The sequence below is a fragment of the Sceloporus occidentalis genome, unplaced genomic scaffold, assembly GCF_023333645.1.
Source record: "Sceloporus occidentalis isolate IW3139 unplaced genomic scaffold, rSceOcc1.0.p SCAF_170, whole genome shotgun sequence".
Taxonomy (NCBI): Eukaryota; Metazoa; Chordata; class Lepidosauria; order Squamata; family Phrynosomatidae; genus Sceloporus; species Sceloporus occidentalis.
Genome location: NW_028317150.1, coordinates 1,300,374 through 1,326,555, shown reverse-complemented (window position 1 = coordinate 1,326,555; position 26,182 = coordinate 1,300,374). Strand labels below are relative to the sequence as shown.

Sequence of the window (26,182 nt, the reverse complement as noted above, 5' to 3'; positions counted from 1 at the left end):
ATTATGTGGTCATTTGAGGCCAATGTATTGTGTCTCAGAGACCAGTACAAACATAAAGGCAGGACCCCATGCCCCATCCCACCTCATGCTCTTTCCACTATACTGCTCCATATTCTCAATAGGGCCATTAGGACCCAAAGTTCCAAAAAATAAAAACGTTTCCTCAGCAAGTGAAGTTGCCAGTAAAATAGTTGGCAGGGGGGTACTTCAAAATGAAATTCCCTTTTTAATGTTGCATGTGTTTCTTTTGTACTATTGTAATAGAAAATAGCTCTAGATCCTGTGGAAAAACAGAGGAAAAAGGAGAGCCTAGAGACTTTAATGCAGGAAGCCCAGAAATGTGAAATGCTCTCTCTTAGTAAAACCAAGGGAAAAAAACAAAACTAAAAATAATGCGGCCTAAGAGAGAGACAGTAGAATTTTTTTTCCAGAAGTATGAAAAGAGATGTATTTTGCAAAAATATAAAATCATACATATATTTTTATGTAATATATCATTTTTGTTAAATTGCTCCAGAATTTATATATTTCTTCATTTCATTACTTTATACTTATTGGTGACAGTGGTGTATTTTTTAAGGTCATGCCCAATAAAAAAGGTCTGACCCATGGCAGTGCCCCTAGCTGCCCCAGACCTAGCATGGCAATGGGGCCTTCACCTCTGCTGGGGGCATTCTTCCTGCAGAGTACTGGGATATGACATTGTATACCAGAGCTCGCTTTAGCTCACTATGGAGGTCAGACCTTTGCAGTATAAATGTCCACTAAATCAATAATAATTAATAGTAAACTGGTTATTTGCTGTGAGAATTTACATTCACAATCAAAATTATTCGCAAATGCCCCTGAAATATCTTCAACAGCAATCATTAGGTATAAGATAAGCTAAGTAATAGCTCAAGGTTAAATACACATTTTCAGCTAATTCTTACACAAGCAGAGCGGTAACATATTTTGCTGCTATATTTTTTCTTACTACATTAATAAAATCAATATCTAAAAATTAACACTCAAGTAATATTATGTATTCATATATTAACATTGACACAATATGTTTATATAGTTGATTTTATAATTCTACAAACTCTAATGGCATTACATAAATCAATACTAATAAATGGTAATTGTTTCTAAAGAAACCAGTGGTATAGGGTGATAGCATTGAGTAGTATGAACATTTCATAGCTCCAGCTTTGGGATCTAAGTGGCACTAACAGAAGGAAAATCTCTTTATGTGATGGCACACCCATTTTTTTACCAGAAAAAACATTACAGAAGTCTAGAAAAATTCACACAAGTGTTTCTGCCTTTAGAGGAAGTATATTCACCTACAGAGGAATTTGTTTGTTTCTTTTCGATGATGACAGTTCTTTAAATGGTAAGAACAATCCTAAATTACTTGTTTGTGATATTTTGAACCTGTGGTTAATAGTAACTTTACTATTGTAGTAAATATGCTAAAGTTATTTGACAATAGCATTTTAGTGCAATATACATTGCACTATTTTGTTTTAGTTGGACTGCAAAATTCCAGCTCAATGCTAATTGTAGAATATTATTGTATAGTGTTGCAGAATATGACAGTGCTATATAGCTAAAATAATAATAATAATCTTGGCTAAAAATACTGTGCCATCATACTTTTGAGACTTGGCAATGTAACAAGAAAAATTAATAAATCGTTTTGCATATAACAAGGTCAAGGTATTCAGTATAGCTGAACTATGGCAGATACATTTCTGTTTTAGTGCTTGTATGAAAGCACCCTGATACATACTACAGAGTACACACAAAGACAGAAATATAGTGTAATATATTGGAGCATGGGCGTAGGAACCCCTAAAAATCTGGGGGGGATAGCATTTTTACTGGTAGGGTATATTCTTGTTCAGTAAACTGGGAATTGTTCATGGCAAATTTTATATAAATGTATGTGTGTGTGTATGTACAATTTCCTCACAAAAAAAGTATCATGTTCAGTTTTCACAGAGAAGCTCTTTATTAAACAAACAGGTCAAAGAAAATTAACCAAAAGTTTGGCCTATATTTCAGTTATTTCACTTAGAACAACTGGTAATAATACTTTAAGTAATGCACAATTGCCAAAATTTTAACAAAAGATCCTACAGAAATACAATGATGCAATTAACCCTTTCCGCATTTGTGGTCTGGGAGCAGACAACACTTAAATACTCTTATAGAAATATTTTATTAACTGCAGGCAGAGTAAGACCCTACAACCAACGCACTGTAGTGGTTATGGTGCAAAGTAGATGTTTTGCACACTGGGGCACAGTCATGATCCCCAAAACAAAGTTAGAAGCATAGTGTTGTCCAAAATGTCTTGGTTTATCACCTTCAGCTCATAAAACGTTCTACTGGATGAATGGGAGAAAATTCCCACAGAAACTCACAAAAAAAGACAAATCTTACAACCACAGATGGACCCCACTGGACACGGCCACAGAGACTACTATGATGTATTGAAGGAACCATCTAAGACTCCTAACACGTCATACACACAGGAACATATCCACACACTTAAACACTTGAATAACATACACACGCATGGACACACTTACATACACACACACAATGGGTTAAACATGTGTTACAGGGAATCATAATCTTCCCTTTAAGTACGACATGCCTGCTCATACACACATATGCACTGCTCTTACGCATGCCTGCCCTCAAAACACACGTATACGCTGCAATTGCCTGCACATACACACTTGCCAGTACTCACACATATGCACTACCCTTATACACGCCTGCCCAAACATACATAATCTGCTCACACACACACACACACGCCTCCCCATAAATATACACTGCCCTTGCACATACTTACAAAGACGTATACACTATAAGACAAATACATTCCTTATATACACACATATACACTGCCCATGCAGAGGTACACATATACACTGCCCATACAGACGTACACATATACACTGCCTATGCAGACATACACATATACACTGCCTATGCAGACATACACATATACACTGCCCATACAGACGTACACATATACACTGCCTATACAGACGTACACATATACACTGCCCATACAGACATACACATATACACTGCCTATACAGACGTACACATATACACTGCCCATACAGACGTATGCACATATACACTGCCCATACACACATACACATATACAGTGCCCATACAGACGTACACATATACACTGCCCATACACACATACACATATACACTGCCCATACAGACGTATGCACATACACGCACATATACACAGCTGCCCTATACACATATGCCTGCCCAAGTGCCCATACACATGCCTTACCATATGTATATGCACACACAAATCTACCATCAGACCCCCCCACCTTCGTTCTCCACATCAGACCCCCCCACCTTTGTTCTCCACATCAGAACCCCCCACCTTCGTTATCCACATCAGACTCCCTCCCACCCACCTTCATTCTCCACATCAGACCCCCCCAACCCACCTTTGATCTCCACATCAGACCCCCCACAACCTTTGTTCTCCACATCAGAACCCCCCACAACCTTTGTTCTCCACATCAGACCCCCTCCCACCCACCTTCATTCTCCACATCAGACCCCCCCACAACCTTTGTTCTCCACATCAGACCCCCTCCCACCCACCTTCATTCTCCACATCAGACCCCCCTAACCCACCTTTGTTTTCCACACCAGACCCCCCCCACAACCTTCGTTCTCTACATCAGACCCCCCCACAACCTTTGTTCTCCACATCAGACCCCCCAATAATCAACCACCCACCCACCTTGGTTCTCCACAAATCTTACCTTTTCTTCCTTCTTCCTCCTTTCTGCTTTCTCTTCCTTCTTCCTGCTTCCTGCTTCCTCCTTTCTGATTTCTGTTCTAACTTTCCTTCTGTTTGCCGCTCGCAGTCTGTGCAGTGCGGCTGCATACAGCTGTTTCTGCTGAGCCCGGGGCTGGATATAATCGTCATATCCCGTCGCCCGGCGCTCAGTTACAGACAGCTGGTGAGTGTGACCTTAATGCAGCTGCAGGACTGGTTGGGGAGATCATGGATTTCCCTAACCAGTCCTGAAGGCTGCAGCTGCCGATCGGGCAGCTGTGAGCACCCTCACAGCTGCACCCGAGTGCACTCACCCTGCATGATTTCCACGGTTCCTACGCCCGTGTATTGGAGTGCTGTGGATAAAATGTGAATATGTAAATGTACACTCACATATTATAGAGACCATATCTGACTCCCAAAAAACAGCACAGAGTGGAACAATCCCCACTCTGGCATATATTCAAGGTGCTTTTCTTGGAGGGGTGCAAAAAGAAGATCCCACCTTAAGTCTATATAGATAAAACAAAAAATATATAGTGCTCACTGTATAACATTAACATAAAATAATAAAAGACTTGTGCTCACTGACATAGAGCAAAATAGGTGGTATCTTCACACCAGGAAAATTTGAAGATAAGACATCAAGATAAAAGCACCTGTTAGATTTATTGACTCTGAATGCTTAATAGTTTATCCACTTTGAACTTTGAAGCGGGAGGTGTGATATATGTATATGTGTTTGTGTATATATATACACCTTGCTAGTACCGGGTTGGTCCCCCTTTTCCCTTCAAAACTCCCTTCAATCTTCGTGGCATACTTTCTACAAGGTGCTGGAAACATTCTCAGAGATCTTGGTCCATATAGACATGATGGCACCACGCAGTTTCCTGTTCTTAGCTGACGGGAGTGGCACCCGGTGTGGTCTTCTGCTGCTGTAGTCCATCTGCTTCAAGGTTCAGCGTGTTGTGCATTCAGAGATGGTGTTCTGCCTACCTTATAACGAGTGGTTATTTAAGTTACTTTTGCCTTTCTGTCATCTTGAACCAGTCTGCCCATTCTCCTCTGACATCAACAAGGCATTTTTGTCCACACAACTCACGCTCACTGGCATCAGTTTCTGAAATACTCAGACTAGCCCGTGAGCCACGTTCAAAGTCACTTAAATACCCTTTCTTCCCGATTCTGATGCCACATGTACATGCCTAAATACATTGAGTTGCTGCCATGTGATTGGCTGATTAGCTATTTGTGTTGACAAGCAATTGAGCAGGTGTAACTAATGAAGGTGGCAGTGAGTGTGTGTATAAATATATATATATATATATATATATATATATAAGTAGAGTAGAGGTTGTAGCCGTATTAGTCCAGCGGTGTCAATATCAAATAACAGATGGAATAAGTATCTTGTGATAATACCTTTTTTATTGGACTAACAGAATTTTGGAATGACAAGCTTTCGGGAGCTCTTCTCCCTTTCTCAAGTCTAAAATATTTCTGAGCAAAACACCCTAAAACCTCTTGTCATCAACACAAACAGCTTCATAAAAGACACCACTTACTTCCTCAACAAACTCAACCAAATCACCAACCTCCCTGCTAACACCATCCTAGTAACCATGGATGTGGAATCCTTGTACAGCAACATTCCACAAACAGATGGCACTAAAGCCTGTTCGCATTTTCTCTCAGGCACTGACAACCAAAAATACAACCCCTGAATCATCACAGAACTGGTAAAATTCATCCTCACACATAACTATTTTGCTTTCAACAATGAGATCTACCTACAAATCATGGGGACGGCTATGGGGACGAAGATGGCACCTCAATATGCCAACCTTTTCATGGCTGACCTAGAACAGAGATTCCTTGAAACACAAGACACCAAGCCACACAAATATTACAGATACATCGATGACATCTTCATCATTTGGATCGAAAGCGAGGAAAAACTGAAACAATTCCATGCCTCTTTTAACTCATTCCACCCGTCAATTAAACTAAAAATGGAGTACTCCACATAATCCATAAACTTTCTGGACACTACAGTAAGATGTACCAATGGTACAACCCACACCTCTCTTTACAGAAAACCCACAGACAGATGCAGCTATCTCCACAAATCCAGCTTTCACCCCTCCCATACTAAGCGGGGCATCATCTACAGCCAAGCAACCACAACCAGGTACCATCGAATATGCTCTGACCCCAACGACCGCAACCTGCATCTAAACGACCTCTCCAAATCTATGAAACAGAAAGGCTACCAATCAAAAACTATCAACAAACAAATCAACTCTGCTCTCAAAGTTCCACACACACACCTGCTACAATATAGAGAAAAAAGAATCTCTACACGGGTACCACTTGTAGTCACCTATAACACAGCGCTTGAAGAAATCCTGAAAGTCATCAAAGACCTACAGCCAATGCTAGCAGAAGATGAGACACTAAAAAACATCTTCCCTGAAACCCCCATTTTGGCCTTCAGACAACCCCCAAACCTGCAACAAAAATTAATTAACCGGAAACTACCCACTGACAGAATGAATAAAGAAAAAGGGACCACGCCGTGCAAAAGGCCCCGCTGCAAACTGTGCCAACACATATGCACAGACAACATAGCCACCCACAACAGCAAGACCTACAGTATTAAAGGATCATATACCTGCACATCTAACAATGTAGTGTATATGATACAATGCACGAAATGTGACCTAGGATGCTACATTGGAGAAACCAGCCAGCAATTAAATGGCAGAATGAACACGCACAGACATTCCATTAAACATCACAAGGAAAATTCCTACTGCACCCCTGTGGGACACCATTTCACCCAAAATGACCATTCTATCAAGGACCTAAAAATCAAAGTACTGAAAGGGGACTTCAGTAATACCAAAGAAAGACAAACATTTGAAGTCAGAATGATTCAACTATTCAACAGCAAGAATAGAGGACTCAATGTCGATTTGGGTTTCCTGTCCCACTACACAGGTTTTATATAACCCCCCCACCTGCTATATGTACTGTATTTTTAAGTGCACCATGTTCATCTATATGTACCTGTATATATGACAACATGTGTAGACATATACATTCTCATCCCTATATTCATCACTGCATTCCTATTCCCTGTATGTGAGCACTAGCATCTTATGGGTTTTTTTGTCAATTTATCTTCAGCAGTGCTAAACCCCCCCTCAAAATTCCCTACTCATTTATGACCCTCTGGAGGGACACATACTTTTACAACATCTCACCCTCCCTTATCAGATCTGGGTAGTAAGCCCCCCCCCTCCCCTGCCACACAACATTGAATTCTATGTGTCGTTTTTCTCAGAAATGTTTTAGACTTGAGAAAGGGAGAAGAGCTCCTGAAAGCTTGTCATTCCAAAATTCTGTTAGTCCAATAAAAAAGGTATTATCACAAGATACTTATTCCATCTGTTATTTGATATATATATATATATATATATATATATATATATATATATAAAATAAATAAATAAATATATATATATATATATATATATATATATATATATATATATATACAGATAGATATAGATATTGTGACATAAAGCATGGGATAATAGTGGAGGGTGTGTATATATACCCTTATATTTTGCAGGGTGGCTACTGTCAGTAGTTTTTATCAGCTCCAGGAAAATGTTTGGAATGTTGCTTTCATGATAAATTTTTTATTTTTGGGTCCCTGGGGTGAAGCACTTGGAGTGTAGGGCGGGCCAGTGCGCCACTCCACAGTTTATGAGCAGCAGTGGAACAGCAGGTGGGAATCCAGTTGGGGATTCCAGCACACTCTCATTAGTACTTGTCTGCATTCACTATTTAATGGAAAGGGTAGTTAAATAGCCTCCTGTTCTGAGCACAAGGAGATCATGTGGCTCCATGAGAGCAGAGAGAGCTGCTAAAATACTAAGTGCTGTTGCTACATGTAACGGAAAAGCAGTCCAACCACAGTTAGGTTGGAGAACGATGTTTAGTTTATAAGAACAAGGATTTTGTTTTGATTTGTTTTTCTCTGTTATGCCTGTCTTAAAAAAAAATATAAACAGGCCCAGCATTTATTTAACCCTCCTTATGTCTGAGCTAATTTTTGAACCTGGCTAGGCCAGAAATGGCCTGCCCTTATTTATTTGTTTTAAATTATACATCACTACGTTTTTACACGTGTGCCAATTACACGGTTATTTTGAACTCACTGCGAGGATTTTTCGATTTTTGTTCCCACGTTTTTGACTCCCAAGACCTGATGGTGCAAGGAGAAGAAGGTGCAGGAAGGCAGCCAGTGCAAAACGTGCGCTCACCGTGTGCAGCAGGGTGCAATACTGCACACGGTGACTCCAGCATTACTGCCAGGGCAATTTAACACCTCGGGCTCCATGCTTTCCCGGCCCTAAGGCCAGAGGATCAAGTGTTTCCCCCCTTCCCATAGGGTACTACACTTGATCTTAGCCAAAAGGCCGAGAAGCGTTGCTGCATCCAGTAGCGTACCTAAAGGGGGGCGGTCTGCCCCGGATGCCACTCATCAGGTAGGCTGTTCAGAGGGGCAGAGGTGGCACAAGCAGGCTTCTTCAGGGGCAGAGGTGGCACAGGCAGGCTTTTTTAGGGGCAGAGGTAAGTTTGGTGTTAGAGGTTGGCAGAGGCCTACCACCTCAATGTCTGGCTTAGCGTATAGTGATGCTGTACCATATTTAATTTATAAGTTAATTTATTTTTCTTAGTTTTTTTCCCAGTTCACATATAGTTTACAAATTTGTAAAATAAATATTCTTTCCAACACAAAATTTTGCGTGTGTGGGGGTGCCACATACAGGATCTGCCCTGGGTGCCAAATACTCTAGTACACCCCTCGCTCCGTCACCATACTTCACCCCCCAATTAATGTGTATAAGAGATCCCTGACAAACCACATGCTGAATGTGGCAAAATCATTTCACTAGAAAAGGTCGCTCCTTATTCTAACGTAGACTAACTGTATATATTATGTAATTTAACCTCTTATATATTAAGGGTGTTTTGTGCCCAAAGATCTGATAATTTTTCAGCATTTTTACACTATTTCCTTAACCATAATTCTGCTTTTTAATTTTTCATCCACCCACACAAACTGAGACTCTGTACAGCTTGAGATCAGTGACAGCCTTCCCTCATTTGAAATGCCTTTACTTTAACTCCATGTCAAGGTTTTTGGGAAGATACAGCGCTAATTTTAGCACTTGCTCATAATAATAAACTTATTTTTTATTTATTTTATTCTTTTTGGACTTTTTTTAATATTTTGCTGGAACTGGATGGTTCCTCTGATGCATAATTATTTTTAAATGTTACCATTTTTTTTTTTTATTCTATATATTTTTTTATTGTTTTTGACTATTTTACTAATCACATTGTGATTAGAAAGCTGGGCTCCATTGACTTGCATTGTGGAATGCAGTACCTGTATTCAACCTGCAAGTGGAGCCAGAGTTCTCAAGAGGGTATGGAGACCCTCTAGCGAACTTTTCCAACTTTGTTATTTTTTTAAAGGATGTGCCGCCATCTTGCGGGTGGCAAAATCACTCGCAGTGGCGGTTGTGACTGCTCTCTGGATACATACCGTATTGGCTTGAATATAGGTTGCACCCGATTATAGGCCGTACCCTAAAACTTTGGTGATACTTTAAACAAAAATGTATTATTAAAGAAAAAGTACACAGTGTAATGGTAAAACAGCATTTTACCTAATAAACAGGAATACATGTATTTTTGGTATCTATTATGCAGTTAGTCAGCATATGTCATATACAAACAGAAATTTGCAAAACCAATAGCCATTTTAAGGTCCCCCCTTAATTCATAATGCACCTTACTTATACATATTCCACTCTGCTCCCCTGATATGCCCCTCTGCTCCCCAGCTATGCCACTCTGCCCCCCAGATATGCCACTCAGCTCCCTAGATATGCCACCCTCCCAGACTTACTAATGGTGTCCAGGGGGGCCGGCCGGTGGACTTCTGCACAATGCGCGCAGACAACCTCCGCTGCCGGCACTTCCGCCGGGGATTCTATGGTGGAGCACCGGAAGGTTATGTCACTCCACCAATGCCAGCAGTGGAGGTGGTCTGCGTGCGTCACGCAGACGTCCACCGGCTGCTGGAGAGTAGGATCCAGGTCCCCTGCAGCGCTGGGGGGATCTGGATCCTAACCCAGCTGCTTGCCCGCAGCAGGGCTAAATGAAAAAGCAAAAAAAAAAGATACACCCTCCCGGCACCCGGAACTACATGTCCCGGGCGTTGGACGATACGAATTGCACATTCCTGCGCTAAACCCCGATTATAGGCCGCACCCCCACTTTAAAGACTTAAAATGGGGGGAAAAGGTGCGGCCTATATTCAGGCAAATACGGTATTTGTCCCGATAAAAGTATATGTAACGTTATATAAAATAAACATCGCAAAAGCATGTCCTGGTTCCTAAAGTAAAAATGAATGTCTCCAAAAAAGACTGCCTCCTGGATAAGAGATGACATGCTCTTTTCCATACACCTAAAGTAAGCCAGATTACTCTCATAACAGGTGAAAATCTTTTCCAATATCTATATATTAGGATATCAGTAATATGTTCGCTTATACAGGGCCGGATAAAGAGCATCCTGGGCCTGGTGCTGAGGATTTTGGTGGGCCTTTTTATGGAAATAAGTAAAATGAACACACACAGCAATTTTTTAAACACAAATTGAATCTTTTAATTGCCATTAAAGTGTTAAAACAGAAACTCATACATTTCTTTTTTGTAAACAATAGAAAACTGGTTAATTAAATAAAGAAATAATACAACATTCACAACAAACATTTTTTTTTATAAATATAATGTAAACCATATAAATGAATGATACAGGGCTCATTTAAATTTGTTCCTTAAAGTATTAATCCAAGCATCATAATCACTACAGCCTGCTGTAGTAACTTATAAAAACACAAACACTACACATTCACTTTTCACGCTTTTTAAAAAAAAATTCTTCAATTGTAGAATCATGATTAAGGTAATTTAGCAACCATTTTCAAACACTCCTGACACATGGAAGTTTTTTTTCCACACATTTTGAATGAACGCTCACCACTGCAGTTGCTGACCATTAAACACAAACACATGCAGAGGGTCACATTTGTGTTCGGAAATGCACTGACTGTATGTAACATGTAACATAACAATTTGACTTACAGAGACAACAGGTCAGGAGGGCCCTGCTCAAACGAGCTTACAGTCTAGAGGTGTTTTTGCCACCTTGTGTATTTCCCCAGCCAGCCCCACATTTTGCATTAATGCCACCCAACTCCCCCTTTAGTGTAATGTTAGAGCTACTGATACTCCAGGGAGCCATTAAATATGGGTCCACAGTCAACATCCCCCTACTCCCAAAAACATTTTTTTAAATTTAATTTATCTTTCTTCCTGACTCCCTGCCTGCTCTGTATACTTTTCAGAGATTCATTGAAATGCACGAAACAGGAAATTTTCGTTAGAAAGCAAGTTACCACATAGTATTAGGTATATCATGTACCGTGTGGTTCAATTTATAAATTGTTTTCCCGAAAATACCTGTTGTATGGAACATGTGTGACTTTTTATTTTTATGGAGAAAGGATATTGCCAAGACACTTGGCTTTTTTTATATGTAAACTTTATCCCCCTTAATATATACAGTGAAGGAAAAAAATATTTGATCCCCTGCTGATTTTGTACGTTTGCCCAGTGACAAAGACATGATCAGTCTTTTAATGGTAGATTTATTTGCAAAGTGAGAGACAGAATAACAACAAAAAAATCCAGAGTAACGCATTTCAAATAAATTATAAATTGATTTGCATTTTTACTCAGTTAAATAAGTATTTGATCCCCTATCAATCAGCAAGGTGTCTGGCTCCCAGGTGTCTTTTATACAGGTAACAAACTGAGATTAGGAGCACTCTCTTAAAGGGAGTGCTCCTAATCTCAGTTTGTTACCTGTATAAAAGACACATGTCCACAGAAGCAATCAGTCAATCATTCAGATTCCAAACTCTCCGTCATGGACAAGACCAAAGAGCTGTCCAAGGATGTCAGGGACAAGATTGTAGACCTACACATGGCTGGAATGGGCTACAAGACCATTGCCAAGCAGGTTGGTGAGAAGGTGACAACAGTTAGTGTGGTTCTTTGCAAATGGAAGAAACACAAAATAACTGTCAATCTCCCTTGGTCTGGGTCTCCATGCAAGATCTCACCTCGTGACGTTTCAATGATCATGAGAACGGTGAGGAATCAGCCCAGAACTACACGGGAGGATCTTATCAATGATCTCAAGGCAGCTGGGACCATAGTCACCAAGAAAACAATTGGTGACACACTATGAAATCCTGCAGAGCCTGCAAGGTCCTCCAGCTCAAGAAAGCACATGTACAGGACTGTCTGAAGTTTGCCAATGAACATCTGAATGATTAAGAGAACTGTGTGAACGTGTTGTGGCCAAATGAGACCAAAATTGAGCTATTTGGCATCAACTCAACTTGCTGTGTTTGGAGGGTGTTTTAGTGCAAGTGTGTGGGTGAATATGAAGGGTTAGGAAAAGAAGATCTCTATGGCGGAGCTACTCAGTTGGAGTATGGGTCTCCTTCACAGTAACACCATAAACACACTCCTACGTATCCATGCTGACGCGCACGCCTACGTATCCATGCTGACACACGCTCCTATGTATCCATGCTGACACACACACCTACATATCCATGATGACACACACACTTACACATCCATGCTCATACACATGGACTGGTGCAGTACAATAGGTGAAACATAGCACATTGCATGATCGTATCAGGTTTATCAGAATGTTATCACCTTATATAAATAGCACGTGTTAATATCAAACCAGTTAACTCCTAATCCACTCAGCAACAACAAATAGAAAGCAGAAGGCAATAATTTGCTGAACTACCAGCTATTTTTATTCAGATTACTTATGATCAAAGGTCTAAATATGCATGTATGCACATGCTACAAATAGACATAAATAACATGGATGTGAAAAATGTGCACAAATCCTCTAATAAAAGAAGCTACTTCTTGTTGGCTAAGGATGACATTAGGTTTAATAATTTTGTCCATTTCTTATATTTTCATCATTCTGCTTGTGAATGTAAATTAATTGGGTAAGCGAATCTTTATTAGTGTACAAACATATCATATCTGAGCATACTGTATTAGCTCTTTCTTGGTTTTTTTTTGAGTTAATATGTAGATAACGATTTTGAAGTAGAATTGAGTGGGAAATTTCTTCCTCATACAGAATGGTAAAATAAATCTTATTTTGTACAAACAAATGAATAACATAATGTATGTGTTCAATGAAAACATTACTCACTATTCAAACTCACAGGAGTCAAAGAAAGATTACACTCTTTGGGGCAGAACTGGTTGCTGTTGGAAGTCTCTCAACTTGCTATATTTTGCTGCTGTTAGTTGCGGTAAGTTAGTCATACCTATCCATACGTTTCTTTTATACATTTCATACTACGTTCCATATTAATCTTTTTCTTAAGGATATATCTTTCTAGGAGTTTTGTTGCATCAGAGTAGAGGCATTACTCAAAATGGTCAAAACTGTGTTGATGCCGCCCATATAAATATCTTATTTTGAAAGGAGCCACATGTTCTCCAAAGGGCGTTTGGGATAGCCAGGTTAATTAATAATTTTTTCAGTAAATTACAAATGCATCCCAACTGTACCTGATGTCTGGTAAAAAAAAATTCTGTGAGAAATTACTTTTATTCCCAAAATTTCTTGGATTAATAGCCAGATTACTTCAAACGGTACTGTTCTAAGTAGGTCAGCTGAATGGAAATGCACCAGACCAGACACACCATTGAGTTTCATGTGAAACTGTTGTTGCCTTCACAACTATTAGCATGTCTGGGGTTGTTTACTAAGACACCTAAATGTACCACATTTTTTGCATCAATCTGATTGTGAGGTATTTCATTTGAAAGGTACTATTTTACCTCAGAGAACCATCTGTGTGAATAGGGGGGAAACTATTTTAGCTAATTTGCTGCCCTAAATTTCTGTAGTCTTCTCGTTTCTTTGCATGCCTCCCATCCAAAGCAACTTTATTAATGGTTTATGCATATTCATATAAACCCTTAAAAACGCCATGATGGCTCTTCACATAATGCACTCATAAGGTAGGTTTCTAGTACATATATAGTGATTATATGTAAATACAATTAAATGACTTTTTTAGTGTACATAACATATATGGTTTGGAAAAAAATTACTTATTTTCTTTAAGTTAAGAAAGATTATGTGTACTTTAAATGAAAGTTGTCACTCCTTAGCATATTCACCACAAAATAATTTTAGGTTTCCAAAGGAGTACTATTTTGTTTAGTTCTTCATTTGGGCAAATGATCACTTCAGTGAATAATCAAGATAGTGTTCGCCAGGTTCCACCATAGAATTATTATGGCCCTGTCTACCTAGGCCAAACACAACTTTGCAAATAAGCACAACATACAAAATAGGAAGGCATAAAAAATACATACACATTATTTAGAAGATATCTGGCATAAATTGAAATTATTGCAGGGTATGAAGAAGGAAACAAAAAAAAACCCACAGCAGTGATAAGCAGTGCTATGAGGAAACACTATTTGAGCTAATGTGAGTAAGCAAGTTAATATAGTTTAGGTTGACGTAAGGTTCAGAATGTTGAGAACACCGCCTTAAGAGCATAATACATACCTGTAACTCAAATTTGCAAAATTCATTGATGTATAAAATGCAAAATGTTTCCCACGTTGTTTTCATTTTATACAACCTTTAAAATATGATAATGTACAAATAATGTGTGTAAACTAGAATATGGGTATGTAATATAATATATTTTCTCATATTGTATATTCCACTTAAGGTCTTTTGAAAGGTGTAGAAGTATCTGCGTGGACATATCATGTTGGCCCTGATCTTCTTACATGGGATACAGCCCATACATGGTGCCGAACCCACTATACTAACATGGTGGCTATTCAGAATAAGGAGGAAATCTCATACTTGGAGGAAAGCTTGCCCTTTTCCAAAGATTATTACTGGATTGGTATCCGTAAAGTAAATCAGGTTTGGACTTGGGTTGGAACTAACAAATCTTTGACAAAGGAGGCAGAAAACTGGGCACCTCTAGAGCCAAATAACAAAGGGAGAATGCAGGACTGTGTGGAAATGTACATAAAACGTCAGAAAGACAATGGAAAATGGAATGATGAGCCATGTAACAATAAAAAGACAGCATTGTGCTACCTAGGTAATGGAAGTATAATGTCATCAGAAATGGGTATTACAAAGTACTTTCTAACACAATTTTGATCAATTCTAAAAGAAAGGGAGCCATAGGCCCTAAATTGTAACTTCCAGAACATATTTATACAGATTGGTCTGTGAAACCTAAGAAAAGGGGTGTTTTCTTTTCTCCCTATATAGCAAAACTGAAAATGAAATCCTAAACTTAACCTTTATTGCTTATATACTATAAAACCTAATGATGGTATACAGTAAATGATGTCCAAAGCAGTTCCTTTCTGTATTACTCTCTAAATGGAGAAGATTTCATAGCTGTAATACCCTAATCACTGAGTCCTAGACACCTAAACCACATAATAAGTCCCTAGATAACACTCCTTAAGATCAATAAAGATTTGCAGTATCAATACATTTATGTCAGGTCTAAAAAGCTAAACGTTTCCCCACGTTTTCCTGTAGTCGCTTCTGCGGTTTCTCCAGGAGATTATACTTGAAGATCGGCGACTCATGGAGCAAGTTTAAAAAGACTGAATTATAGCCTGGTTGAACATATATACACTATATGGACACAAGTATTGGACACCTGACCATTACACCAACAGGGACTTTGATGACATCACATTCTAAATACATAGACATTAATAAGTAGTTGGTTCCCCCTTTGCAGCTATAACAGCTTACATTTTTCTGGGAAGGAATATTTTGAAGTGTTTCTGTGGGATTTTTCCCATTCATCCAGTAGAGCGTTTGTGAGGTCAGGCACTGATAATGGATGAGAAGGCCTGGCTCGCAATCTCGGTTCCACTTATCCAACCATGTTTTTATGGACCTTGCTTTGTGTACTGGGGCACAGTTATGCTGGAATAGAAAAGGCCTTCCCCAAACTGTTCCCTCAAAGTTGGAAGCATACAATGTATTTGTATGCTGTAGCATTAACATTTTACCCTTTACTGGAACTAAGGAGCCCAGCCCGAGCCCTGAAAAGCAGCCCCATACCATTATCTTTCCTCCAGCACAATTTGAAGTAGGCACAATGCATTCCATTAGGTAGATTTCTCCTGGCATCTGCTAAACTCAGATTGGTCCATCAGACTTTCAATTCGAAAAAGACTTCTGTCTAGGGGCGCTTGTAACAAACGATCTCAGTGGCTCAGAAAACAAAAAAAATTACATATACGGAACAATAGTGTAGTATGGTCAATAACCCAAGGAAGCAAATTAAAACATCCAATGGTCACACCCACAATATGTATGAGTAATTCAGACCTCCAAAAACAAACTCCTTGTTGTATAACCCGGTTTGTCCACACCGACGAATATAGAAGAGAGAAAAACATCTACCATAGGATATCTTTCTACACATATATTGCACATTCAGATGGATGTTTCAGGCATTTCTGCTAAGTTATCCAGAGTTGCAGTTGATCCCGGGTGTCCTGGGTTGACCTTTTTCCTCGGCAAGAATATCCTGAGGAAGCCATATCGTGGCGAAACCCGTCAAGGATTATTACTACATTTTTTTGGACATTTTCTACGGACTTAGTTCCTTACATTTTTATTGACTTTCTACGGATTTTAAATATTTTAATAGACTATTAGACTGAATATCACTCTAGACATATGTATAGATTTCTTTTTTAACCAATCCTTAGGGCTGTGTCCCGTAATAAATTATTTATTTATTGATATATCTAATCATGGGTCACATAGACTTATCTTCATAAAACAATCCATACATGCCTCCATTTCACTTGATACTCACACATGATAATATAATTAACTTCACAACCTTCTTTGATTCACACAAGCACTTGTACTTTATTTTATAAAAAAGGACATATACTCAGGGGCGTACCTAGAGTATTTGGCACCCGGGGCGGATCCTGTAAGTGGCACCCCCCTCCAAATGTAAAGACATCTACAAAATTATGTTGGCAAGAATATTTATTGCACCAATTTGTAAACTGTATGTCAACTGTAAACAACAAGAAATCTGAAAAAATAAATTAATAACTTATAAGTAAAATAAATACGTTTAAATAACATTTACTGAACATATAATAGTGCTTTCTTTAATAACCCTCCAAAAAAAACAGCGTCCACATTGCCCACATAGAACCTGACCAGCACCCAAATTACACACACACAGGACACGCTACCTGTGCCATCTTTGTCCCATAAACACCCTGCTTATACCATCTTTGCCTTTTTGACAAATCAACTATACACCTATGATTAACACAAACACTTTTACAGTCACTCACTAATTCACTTTCATTCACACAATAATTTATTCTTTCACACAAATTATTTACACATATTCATTGATGCATTCTCACAAATTCATTAATTCTCTCACTCATTCACACAATTCATCCACACATTAATCCATTCATTTTCGCTCTCTCATTCTGACTCTTTATTTCAATATTCTTGCTACCCTCCCTTCTCCCTATCTACCCCCTCCTAACTATCTACCCTTTCCCCCCTTTGAAGTTCACTTACCTTTCAGGAGTCCTGCGGTGGGGGTGCAAGGCCTCTGTCTCCCAGTTCTGCCACTGTTTGGAACAGCGTAGAGTGATGGGAGTTATGATGTACGTTAGAGCATAATTATATAATGAAAAAGACATTGGAAATGGTACAGCATAACACCCAACACTCTCACACATTTACCAATCCACACTTACCAATCCACACTTACCATTCCACAGATTCCACACATACCAATCCACACATACCAATCCACACATACCAATCCACAGATTCCACACATACCAATCCACAGATTCCACACATACCAATCCACACTTACCAATCCACACATACCAATCCATACATACCACACATACCAATCCACATTTACCAATCCACAGATTCCACGCATACCAATCCACACATACCAATCCACAGATTCCACACATACCAATCCACATTTACCAATCCACACATACCAATCCACACATACCAATCCACAGATTCCACACATACCAATCCATACATACCAATCCACAGATTCCACACATACCAATCCATACATACCAATCCACTCTCACTGTCACTCTCACTGAATGATTTCCTACCTTTCCTCTTTTCTTATTACAGCAGTCAGCTCCTTTTCTTCCTCTTCGCTCCTCTTCTTCTGTCTTCTTCCGGTTCAGAGGGCACGGACGGCGGTGGGCGCGGCTTCGGTGTTGTGTGCCGGCATCTGACAACAAACCCCGGCGCACAGCAGCAGTTGCCGCGAGGGAGCGGTATCAGAGGTCTTTAACCGGCTTAAAATCACTCAAGGGAGCCGGAGGTCTGTTAAAGACCTCCAATACCGCTCCCTTGCGAGCCTTCTCCTCCAGTGGCGGACATTACTGTCCGTCTCTGGAGGGGTGCCGGGTTCCGGCAGGTTGGCACCCCCCTGATGAGCGGCACCCGGTGCGGACCGCCCCCCCCCCGCCCCCCGCTAGGTACGCTACTGCATATACTATTGGAATTTAAAAACAAAAAGAAACACCTGGATATTCTTCCCGAGGAAAAAGGTCAACCCAGGACGCCAAGGATCCACTGGAGTGATGCTACAGAGGTCAGATCATTTTTATGCACTACACTCTTCAGCACTTGGCATTCCTTCTCTGCAAATGTGCGTGGTCTACCACTTGCTATAACTAGACATTTCCACTTCACAATAATAGCGGATGGGGCAGATCTAGCAGGGCACAAATTTTGCAAACTGATTTGTGGCTAAGGTGGCATCCTATGACACCTGGAATGTTTAATGTTCTTCGGGAGCACCCATTCTACTGCCAATGTTCGTCTATGGAGATGGCATGCCTATGTGCTTGGTTTTATACACCTGTTAGCAATGGGTGTGGCTAAAACACCTAAATTCAATACAAGGAGGGGTGTCCCAATACTTTTTTCTATATAGTGTGGTAGTTTCACTTTAATTTGCTGAAAGGTTCAGTAGTATTTTGCAAATTATGAAGCATATCATTTTCTATTATTATTTTTACATAGCCAACTGCAATGCTTCATCTTGTAGTCGAGATGGAATGTGTGTCGAAATTATTGGAAATTATACATGTGACTGTAATCCTGGTTTCTATGGACGGCACTGTGAGAGAGGTAGGTAGTATATTTAATATCTAACACAAGTTTAAAATAACATGTTTAAAATTACCTGATTCTCATGTATTAGTCATTTTCAGTTTTAGACCTCACATTTTAGGACTTGTCTATGTGTCTATTTGATTTATTTCTACATGCCAAAATCTTCTTGATAACTTTGGTTCTGGCCTTTTAAGCCCAACCATGATGGGGCTCATTTTCAAAGTAAGCAGATGTATTGCTTCTCTAACATAGACTGTAGAAGGCAAAATAAAGTACCGTAAATGCCTTTTAACCCCCTATATGCCACTCTGCCTACAGAAATGCCTTTTAACCCCTATATGCCACTGTCGATAGTAATGCCTTTTAACCCCCAATATGCCACTCTGCCCCCCCCCCCCGACTTACCAGTGCTTCCCCAGACTTGTCCCCCGTACTTCATACTCCCTGGTGTCTATGCGTAGACAACCTCTGCTGCCCGTTAGTTCCGCCGGGGCTTCTATGACTGAGCACCGGAAGGTCATGTGACACCACTGCTCCATCATAGAAGCCCCCAGAGGAAGTGCCAGCAGCAGCAGAGGCTGTCAGAGAGGATCCAGGTTTCCTGCAGCGCTGGGGGGCTCAGGATCAGTTATAGTCAGACCTCTATTTGCGCTGAAAAAACCTTGTTTTATAATCGAACAAATACGGTATATCTCAATTGTTTCCAAAAGTAGTACGTTCCTTGATCTGAGCATAGTTAGTTTTACTTACCTTTTCCCATAAAAACAAACACCAAAATCAACTGGCTTTGCTGAACATACAGTAGTTTATTACTCTGACAATACAGTCCAGATTTGATTTTTTTATGTTTTTGATAGCTTATGTTTTTATGTCAAACACCCAGAAGGCAACTTTCATTCCATTGTAGTTGTGTTTGTGATTGCTATATTTTTGTAAATACTTTCTTTTCAAATACTAATTTTCAGTGGTTGTGTTTCTTGCAAGTAGACATAATATTTAGTTCCTACTTCTGTTTATTGCAGTAATAACGTGCAAGAATATATATCCTGTCCCAAAAGAGGTGAATATAAACTGTAGCCACACAGCTGGTCAATTTGCCTACAAATCATCCTGCTCATTCCAATGTAATGATGGATTTCAGCTAAGAGGGGCTAGTACTTTGCAGTGCTCAGAACATGGAAACTGGACAACAGACATTCCAGAATGTGAAGGTAAGGGTATGTTCTAAAACGTTTTTTTTTTGTCTTTCTTATCGGTCTCTAAGATGGTTTATTTTGAAATCAAGCATCTTTTGCAACATTGTGAAAAGAAAGAAACTTACAGAATAAGGAAACAGATGTGTATGTTTTACGATCACTTTCCAACGGCTTTTTTGCAGGCAGGATAGTATACTTATTAGTATTGCAAGTCTCCAAATCTTAACTTTATTATTATAAAGGAACAATAAATTACTGTATTTACCAGTGACTGAATCATGTGGTTAAAATAATTTCTCAAATCATTTAGAATGTAAGGGGTGGCTTACATTTGCAAAGCAGAGTAAACCTACAGATTTTGTAAGGATGACCATAAACAAGGCATTCCATGCAATTTTAACTTTAACATTAATATTTTTCCTTTCTTCAAAAGCATTAGCGTTATCATACATTCTGATAAGAAGGAATAGCCACAATAATTTTTTGTTCATCAAACATATACAGCATCATTTTGAATTGCTCTAAGTAATAATTATTAACACACAGTGTGTAGTGGGTTTCTTTATGCTAAAACAACTGTTTTTTTCTTACTAAAGTTATAAAAACATGCAATATTTATGTAGCTTATTATTATTATTATTATTATTATTATTAAAACATCCAATAGTTATATACAGGGGAGGGCTGGCAGCCTAAGGCCTGGGGGGCAAGTCTAGTCAAGTGGCCCATTGCGCCACCAAAGCGGCTGCGAGCGACATTGATAGCAGTCACTCCACTGGCGCCTAATGAAATTAAAGCGGCCGGCGTGCACGCACCGCGCCGCCCAATAGCCGTGCCTCAGCTCTTTATCCCACCCCTTTTAAGACGTGGGACGAAGAGCTGAGGAATGGCCATTGGGTCTGACTGCTGCATGATGCAGGGGCGTACCTAGAGTATTTGGCACCTGTGGCAGATCCTGTATGTGGCACCCCCCCCACACACACACACACACTTTAAAACTGCATAGTTTCTATGGTTAGGCAAACATTGACAGGGGTACAGCTAAATTGTTATCATTATATACTGAGGCACACATTGATGGTGGTACAGCATAACTGTTATCATTATATACTTAGGGATTACACTGTACCACCGTCAATGTGTGCCTATACTTTGAGCCAGACACTGACAATACTGCAGTACAACCCCTATCACTATATACTAAGCCAAACATTGATGTAGTGTAGGCCTAACACTTCAGTGACTGGCTTAGTATATAGTAGGGTTGCACCGAAATGAAAATTCTGGACCGAAACTGAAAATTCAGCATTCATTTGGCCAAATCCGAAAAAAAAAAAGTTTAAAATACTTTATTAAAAGTAACACACCAAAATTAGACAAAAAAAAATCAACAATATTAATATATATATACATATATATATACATATAATTAACAGCAATCACAATCCTATCATGCCCAGGTTCTAGCATGTACTTGCTGACTTAGCATGATAGGCGTGTGATTGCTGTTTGCAACCATATATATCTATTAATACTGTTATTGAATTATTGGACAAAAAAATAAAAAATTGATAACAGCGATCACACTCCTATCATGCCTAGACAGCCTCCCTATGCCATGCTGTCCCCCCACACTTCCATGCAATCTGAAACCTTGATTCACAAACATTCATCATAAACTACAGCATAACACCCATCACTCTCACACACTTACTAATATTTTCCTACCTTTCCTCTGGCACTGTCACTTTTCCTCCTCCTCTTCATTGTTCCTCTTCTTCTTCCTGTTCTGTGTCCTGTCCTTCCAGTGCGCGGAAGACGGTGGGCGTGGCTTCAGTGAGCGGCACTCCAGGCGGACCGCCCCCCACCAGGTACGCTACCGGCACGGTGGCCAGTCCCGGTGGCAGCCGCTTAGTTTTTAACTTTGCAGCTGCCATGAATGTTCGTCTGCCGGCCGCCCGGCCAGCCCGCCGGCCCGAATTCAGGGCGGCCTGGGGGGCAATTGCCCCCCAGCCCAGCCCGCCCCTGGTTATATAGCCAAGATAACAGCTCTAAGTCTTTCCTATAATGCCTGATGAGGTATGAGAATACATGACAAGGGATTCCTCCATACAGAATCTCTCCATATCCTTCAAGATTTGAGGTCAACGCTGGTGGACTCTCCTCTTTAGTTCACAGGTTTTCTATGAACCATTTCAGTGAACAATTTTTGTGTTGATTTTGATGTGTGTTTTGGATCATTGTCCTGCAGGAACCACCGCCCATTTTAAGCTTTCTGACAGAGGCAGTGTTGCGTTCATTTAACCCCTTAATGACCTTTGCCGGTTCAGGACCGTCACGGAAAAACGGTCACTTAACGACCTTTGACGATCCTGAACCGGTGTTGCTGTAATGCCTCGATGTCGAGGCATTCAGTAACGCCGAGATCGGCATCAGGGGCCATGTCTGGCCCCTCCCCGGGGCGTCCACATCTGCCATACACTGTATGGTTGGGACGACAATCAGTGGGCATTTTTAATTTGGAAACAAAATTTGTTGCTCGGTGCTCACATTCACTCCTTCACACTCTTGTTAGCTCTCTCTCACATTCTCTAAATGTTTCCCTACCTTCTCTGCTGACCAGTTCTGCTTCTGCAGACTACTTCCGCTTCCACATCTTCTTGTTCTTCTTTAACTTGAATTGTCTGTCTTTTTTCTTCTCTCTTTTATCTTCTCTCTTCTATCTTTGGCCGCATCTCCACAGACATAACCTGGTGCAAACCTCTCGCCAAAATGGCAGTGCGGTTCCGGTGACGTCCTTTCACATGTTCCTCCAATTTTGGAGGAAGCTTACCTTAGGGCAAAATTGTGGTGCTTTCAGTGATGTTGTCTGATCCGATTGGAGGATTAGACATAATATAGTGAACTTCAGCCAAAATAGCGGCGCCGTAAGGTGAACTTTTGGTGACTTCCTCCCACCCGATTGGAGGACTGGGCAAGAAGATGTCAATGTAAGAGCTGCCATTTGTGCGGATGTTCACGCCATGTTTTGTGACAATCCTTCGATCGGGAGAGAAGATGACACCAAAAGCGCCAACATCTTTCCCTACTCAGTGAACTTCCACTGAAATTGCAGTGCTTTTGGTGACTCCCCCCCAATTGGAGAATTGAGTGAGAGGACATCATTGAAAATGCTGCCATTTTGGCAGAAGTTCGGGAAGAGCAAGAAGATGTTAAAGTGGTCGTCAGAAGCAGCTGGATGAAAATTTAGAGCTTTTTGCTTTGTATAAGTTTTTTCACATTTGCACTGGCTTTGTATAGTTTTAATAGGTGAAACTGCGAAAAGTGTGGAGTTTAGATGGTCTCATAATAAATGATGGTTCCTATATAACATTATCATATCAGGGAGTTGGAGGGAAATCACAGTTGAATGAAGACAGAAAAAAACATGAAAACTTTCCTGGTTCATTTTGAAAAACATTTTAATATAACCTTGGTCCTTAAGTTGTGAAACAATGGCTTGACCTAAAAAATTGAAAAAATAAATAAAAACATAGCATAGTATTGCAAATCTACAATAAATTGAACCAACTTAAAATTTTTCGGTCACAGTTACGATTCTTGAACTCAGCTTTATTATGGAATAATTGTTTTTTAGGTTTAAAACAAAACAATATCTAACAGAATTACTCAAATAGAAAAGTTAAACATACAACATGTGGCTTTTATCATGTTTCAGCAATTAAATCAACAATTTAGTAATACATTTAATTTTACCCAAAAATACAATCCATATTTTTAGATTAGAATTTTCTTACTGTTTTGTTAATGTAGTGTGTAGCATTTGCTGTCTTTAATCCATTGGCTTCTATTTTGTTTCAGCTGTATCATGTAAGTCTTTACAGAGACCCACTAATGGACTGATGAAATGTTCTCATACATTTGGAATATTTCAGTATAACTCCAACTGCAGGTTCCATTGCGAAGAGGGGTTTTTGTTACAAGGACCAGAGTCAGTACTGTGCCGAGCATCAGGAGAGTGGTCAGATTTGGCTCCTACATGTGCAGGTAGCTAAACACTTCTGCTCTTACTATCACATCATCTTTTTGCATGTTTGTTTTTTTTAATTAAAACATATGCTTGAGAGTTACTGTCAAGATATTTTCACCTTGTTGCCTCCCAACCTAAACATAGTAAGGGTACAAAAAAACTGGCATAGTATAGAAGGAAGTGATGCAGAGTATTACCATGCTTGGGGGATGTTGCTGAACATAAATTGTTTTATTTTCAGCAGGTGCACCTAATCTGCAGAAGTTAAATGTAAAAACCTATTATCTTTTTTCAAAATGTTTCCATTTTTAAATTTTAGTATTAATAAATCGTAGGTTATATGTATAAATATTGTTTTAAACAAAACACGCTATTTGTCCTTAAAGAAATGCAATGTAATTTATGTTAGTACATTGAACAGTAAAAATGGACATCATGCTTAAACTATGAATTATGCTTGTCATGAAAGTATTAAGGACTCATTTTGAGTCAGTTTTTTTTTTACTTTTAAGTTCTAAAAGGAGTATAACGCATAAGTTTTACAGCAAAGGAAAAAAATATTTGATTCCCTACTGATTTTGTACGTTTGTCCACTGACAAAGACTTGATCAGTCTATAATTTGAATGGTAGTTAGAGACAAAATAACAAAAAAAATCCAGAATAACGTATTTAAAATACATTATACATTGATATGCATTTTACTCAGTGAAAAAATTATTTGACCCCTTTGCAAAACGTGACTTAGTACTTGGTGGCAAAACCCTTGTTGGCAGTCACAGAGGCCAGACGTTTCTTGTAGTTGGCCACCAGGTTTGCACACATCTCAGGAGGGATTTTGTCCCACTCCTCTTTGCAGATCCTCTCCAAGTCAATAAGGTTTCAAGGCTGACGTTTGGCAACTCGAACCTTCAGCTCCCTCCACAGATTTTCTATGGGATTAAGGTCTGGAGACTGGCTAGGTCACTCCAGGACCTTAATGTGCGTCTTCTTGAGCCATTCCTTTGTTGCTTTGGCTGTGTGTTTTGGTTTTGATGGTGGAGATGAGGTTCTTGTATTCATAGGCAGCATTCTTCCTCCTCCAAACACATTGAGTTGATGCCAAATAGCTTGATTTTGGTCTCATCTGACCACAACATTTTCACCCAGTTCTCCTCTGAATCATTCAGGTGTTCATTGGCAAACTTCAAATGGGCTTGTACATGTGCTTTCTTGAGCAGGGGGACCTTCTGGGTGCTGCAAGATTTAAGTCCTTCACGCCTCAGTGCGTTGCCAATTGTTTTCTTGGAGACTATGGTCCCAACTGCCTTGAGATCATTGACAAGGTCCTCCCGATTAGTTCTGGGCTGATTCCTCACCGTTCTCATGATCATTGAAGCTCCATGAGGTGAGATCTTGCATAGAGCCCAGACCAAGAGAGATTGAGAGTTATTTTGTGTTTCTTCCATTTGCAAATTATCAGACCAACTATTGTCACCTTCTCACCAAGCTGCTTGGTGATGCTCTTGTAGCCCTTTCTAGCTTTGTGTAGGGCTACAATCTTGTCCCTGACATGCTTGGACAGCTCTTTGGTCTTGCCCATGGTGGAGGGTTTGGAATCTGATTGATTGCTTCTGTGGAAAGGTATCTTTTATACAGGTAACAAGATGAGATTAGGAGCACTTTTCTTAAAGAGAGTG

At 39.7% G+C, this 26,182-nt stretch overlaps 1 protein-coding gene and 1 pseudogene across 1 annotated transcript; one reads left to right on the top strand and one right to left on the bottom strand.

Moving 5' to 3' along the window:
- The first annotated feature begins 5,899 nt into the window (after nucleotides 1–5,899).
- On the top strand, nucleotides 5,900–24,530 carry LOC149279345 (L-selectin-like). The gene is made up of 5 exons (XM_089501306.1): nucleotides 5,900–6,023; nucleotides 14,799–15,185; nucleotides 19,187–19,294; nucleotides 20,302–20,490; nucleotides 24,337–24,530. Exons 1-5 carry the CDS (start codon nucleotides 5,900–5,902, stop codon nucleotides 24,528–24,530), a joined length of 1,002 nt encoding a protein of 333 aa, XP_089357432.1.
- LOC149279346 (U2 spliceosomal RNA) lies at nucleotides 8,159–8,337 on the bottom strand (annotated as a pseudogene).
- Nucleotides 24,531–26,182: the final 1,652 nt, after the last annotated feature.

What these genes read in the sequence shown, in the direction of transcription:
- LOC149279345 (XM_089501306.1), top strand. Translation starts at nt 5,900, where the DNA reads ATGGTACAACCCACACCTCTCTTTACAGAAAACCCACAGACAGATGCA. An exon ending in AGCCAAGCAACCACAACCAG is followed by an intron (nt 6,024 to 14,798) that starts GTACCATCGAAT and finishes ATTCCACTTAAG; the next exon opens with GTCTTTTGAAAGGTGTAGAA. An exon ending in AGACATTCCAGAATGTGAAG is followed by an intron (nt 20,491 to 24,336) that starts GTAAGGGTATGT and finishes ATTTTGTTTCAG; the next exon opens with CTGTATCATGTAAGTCTTTA.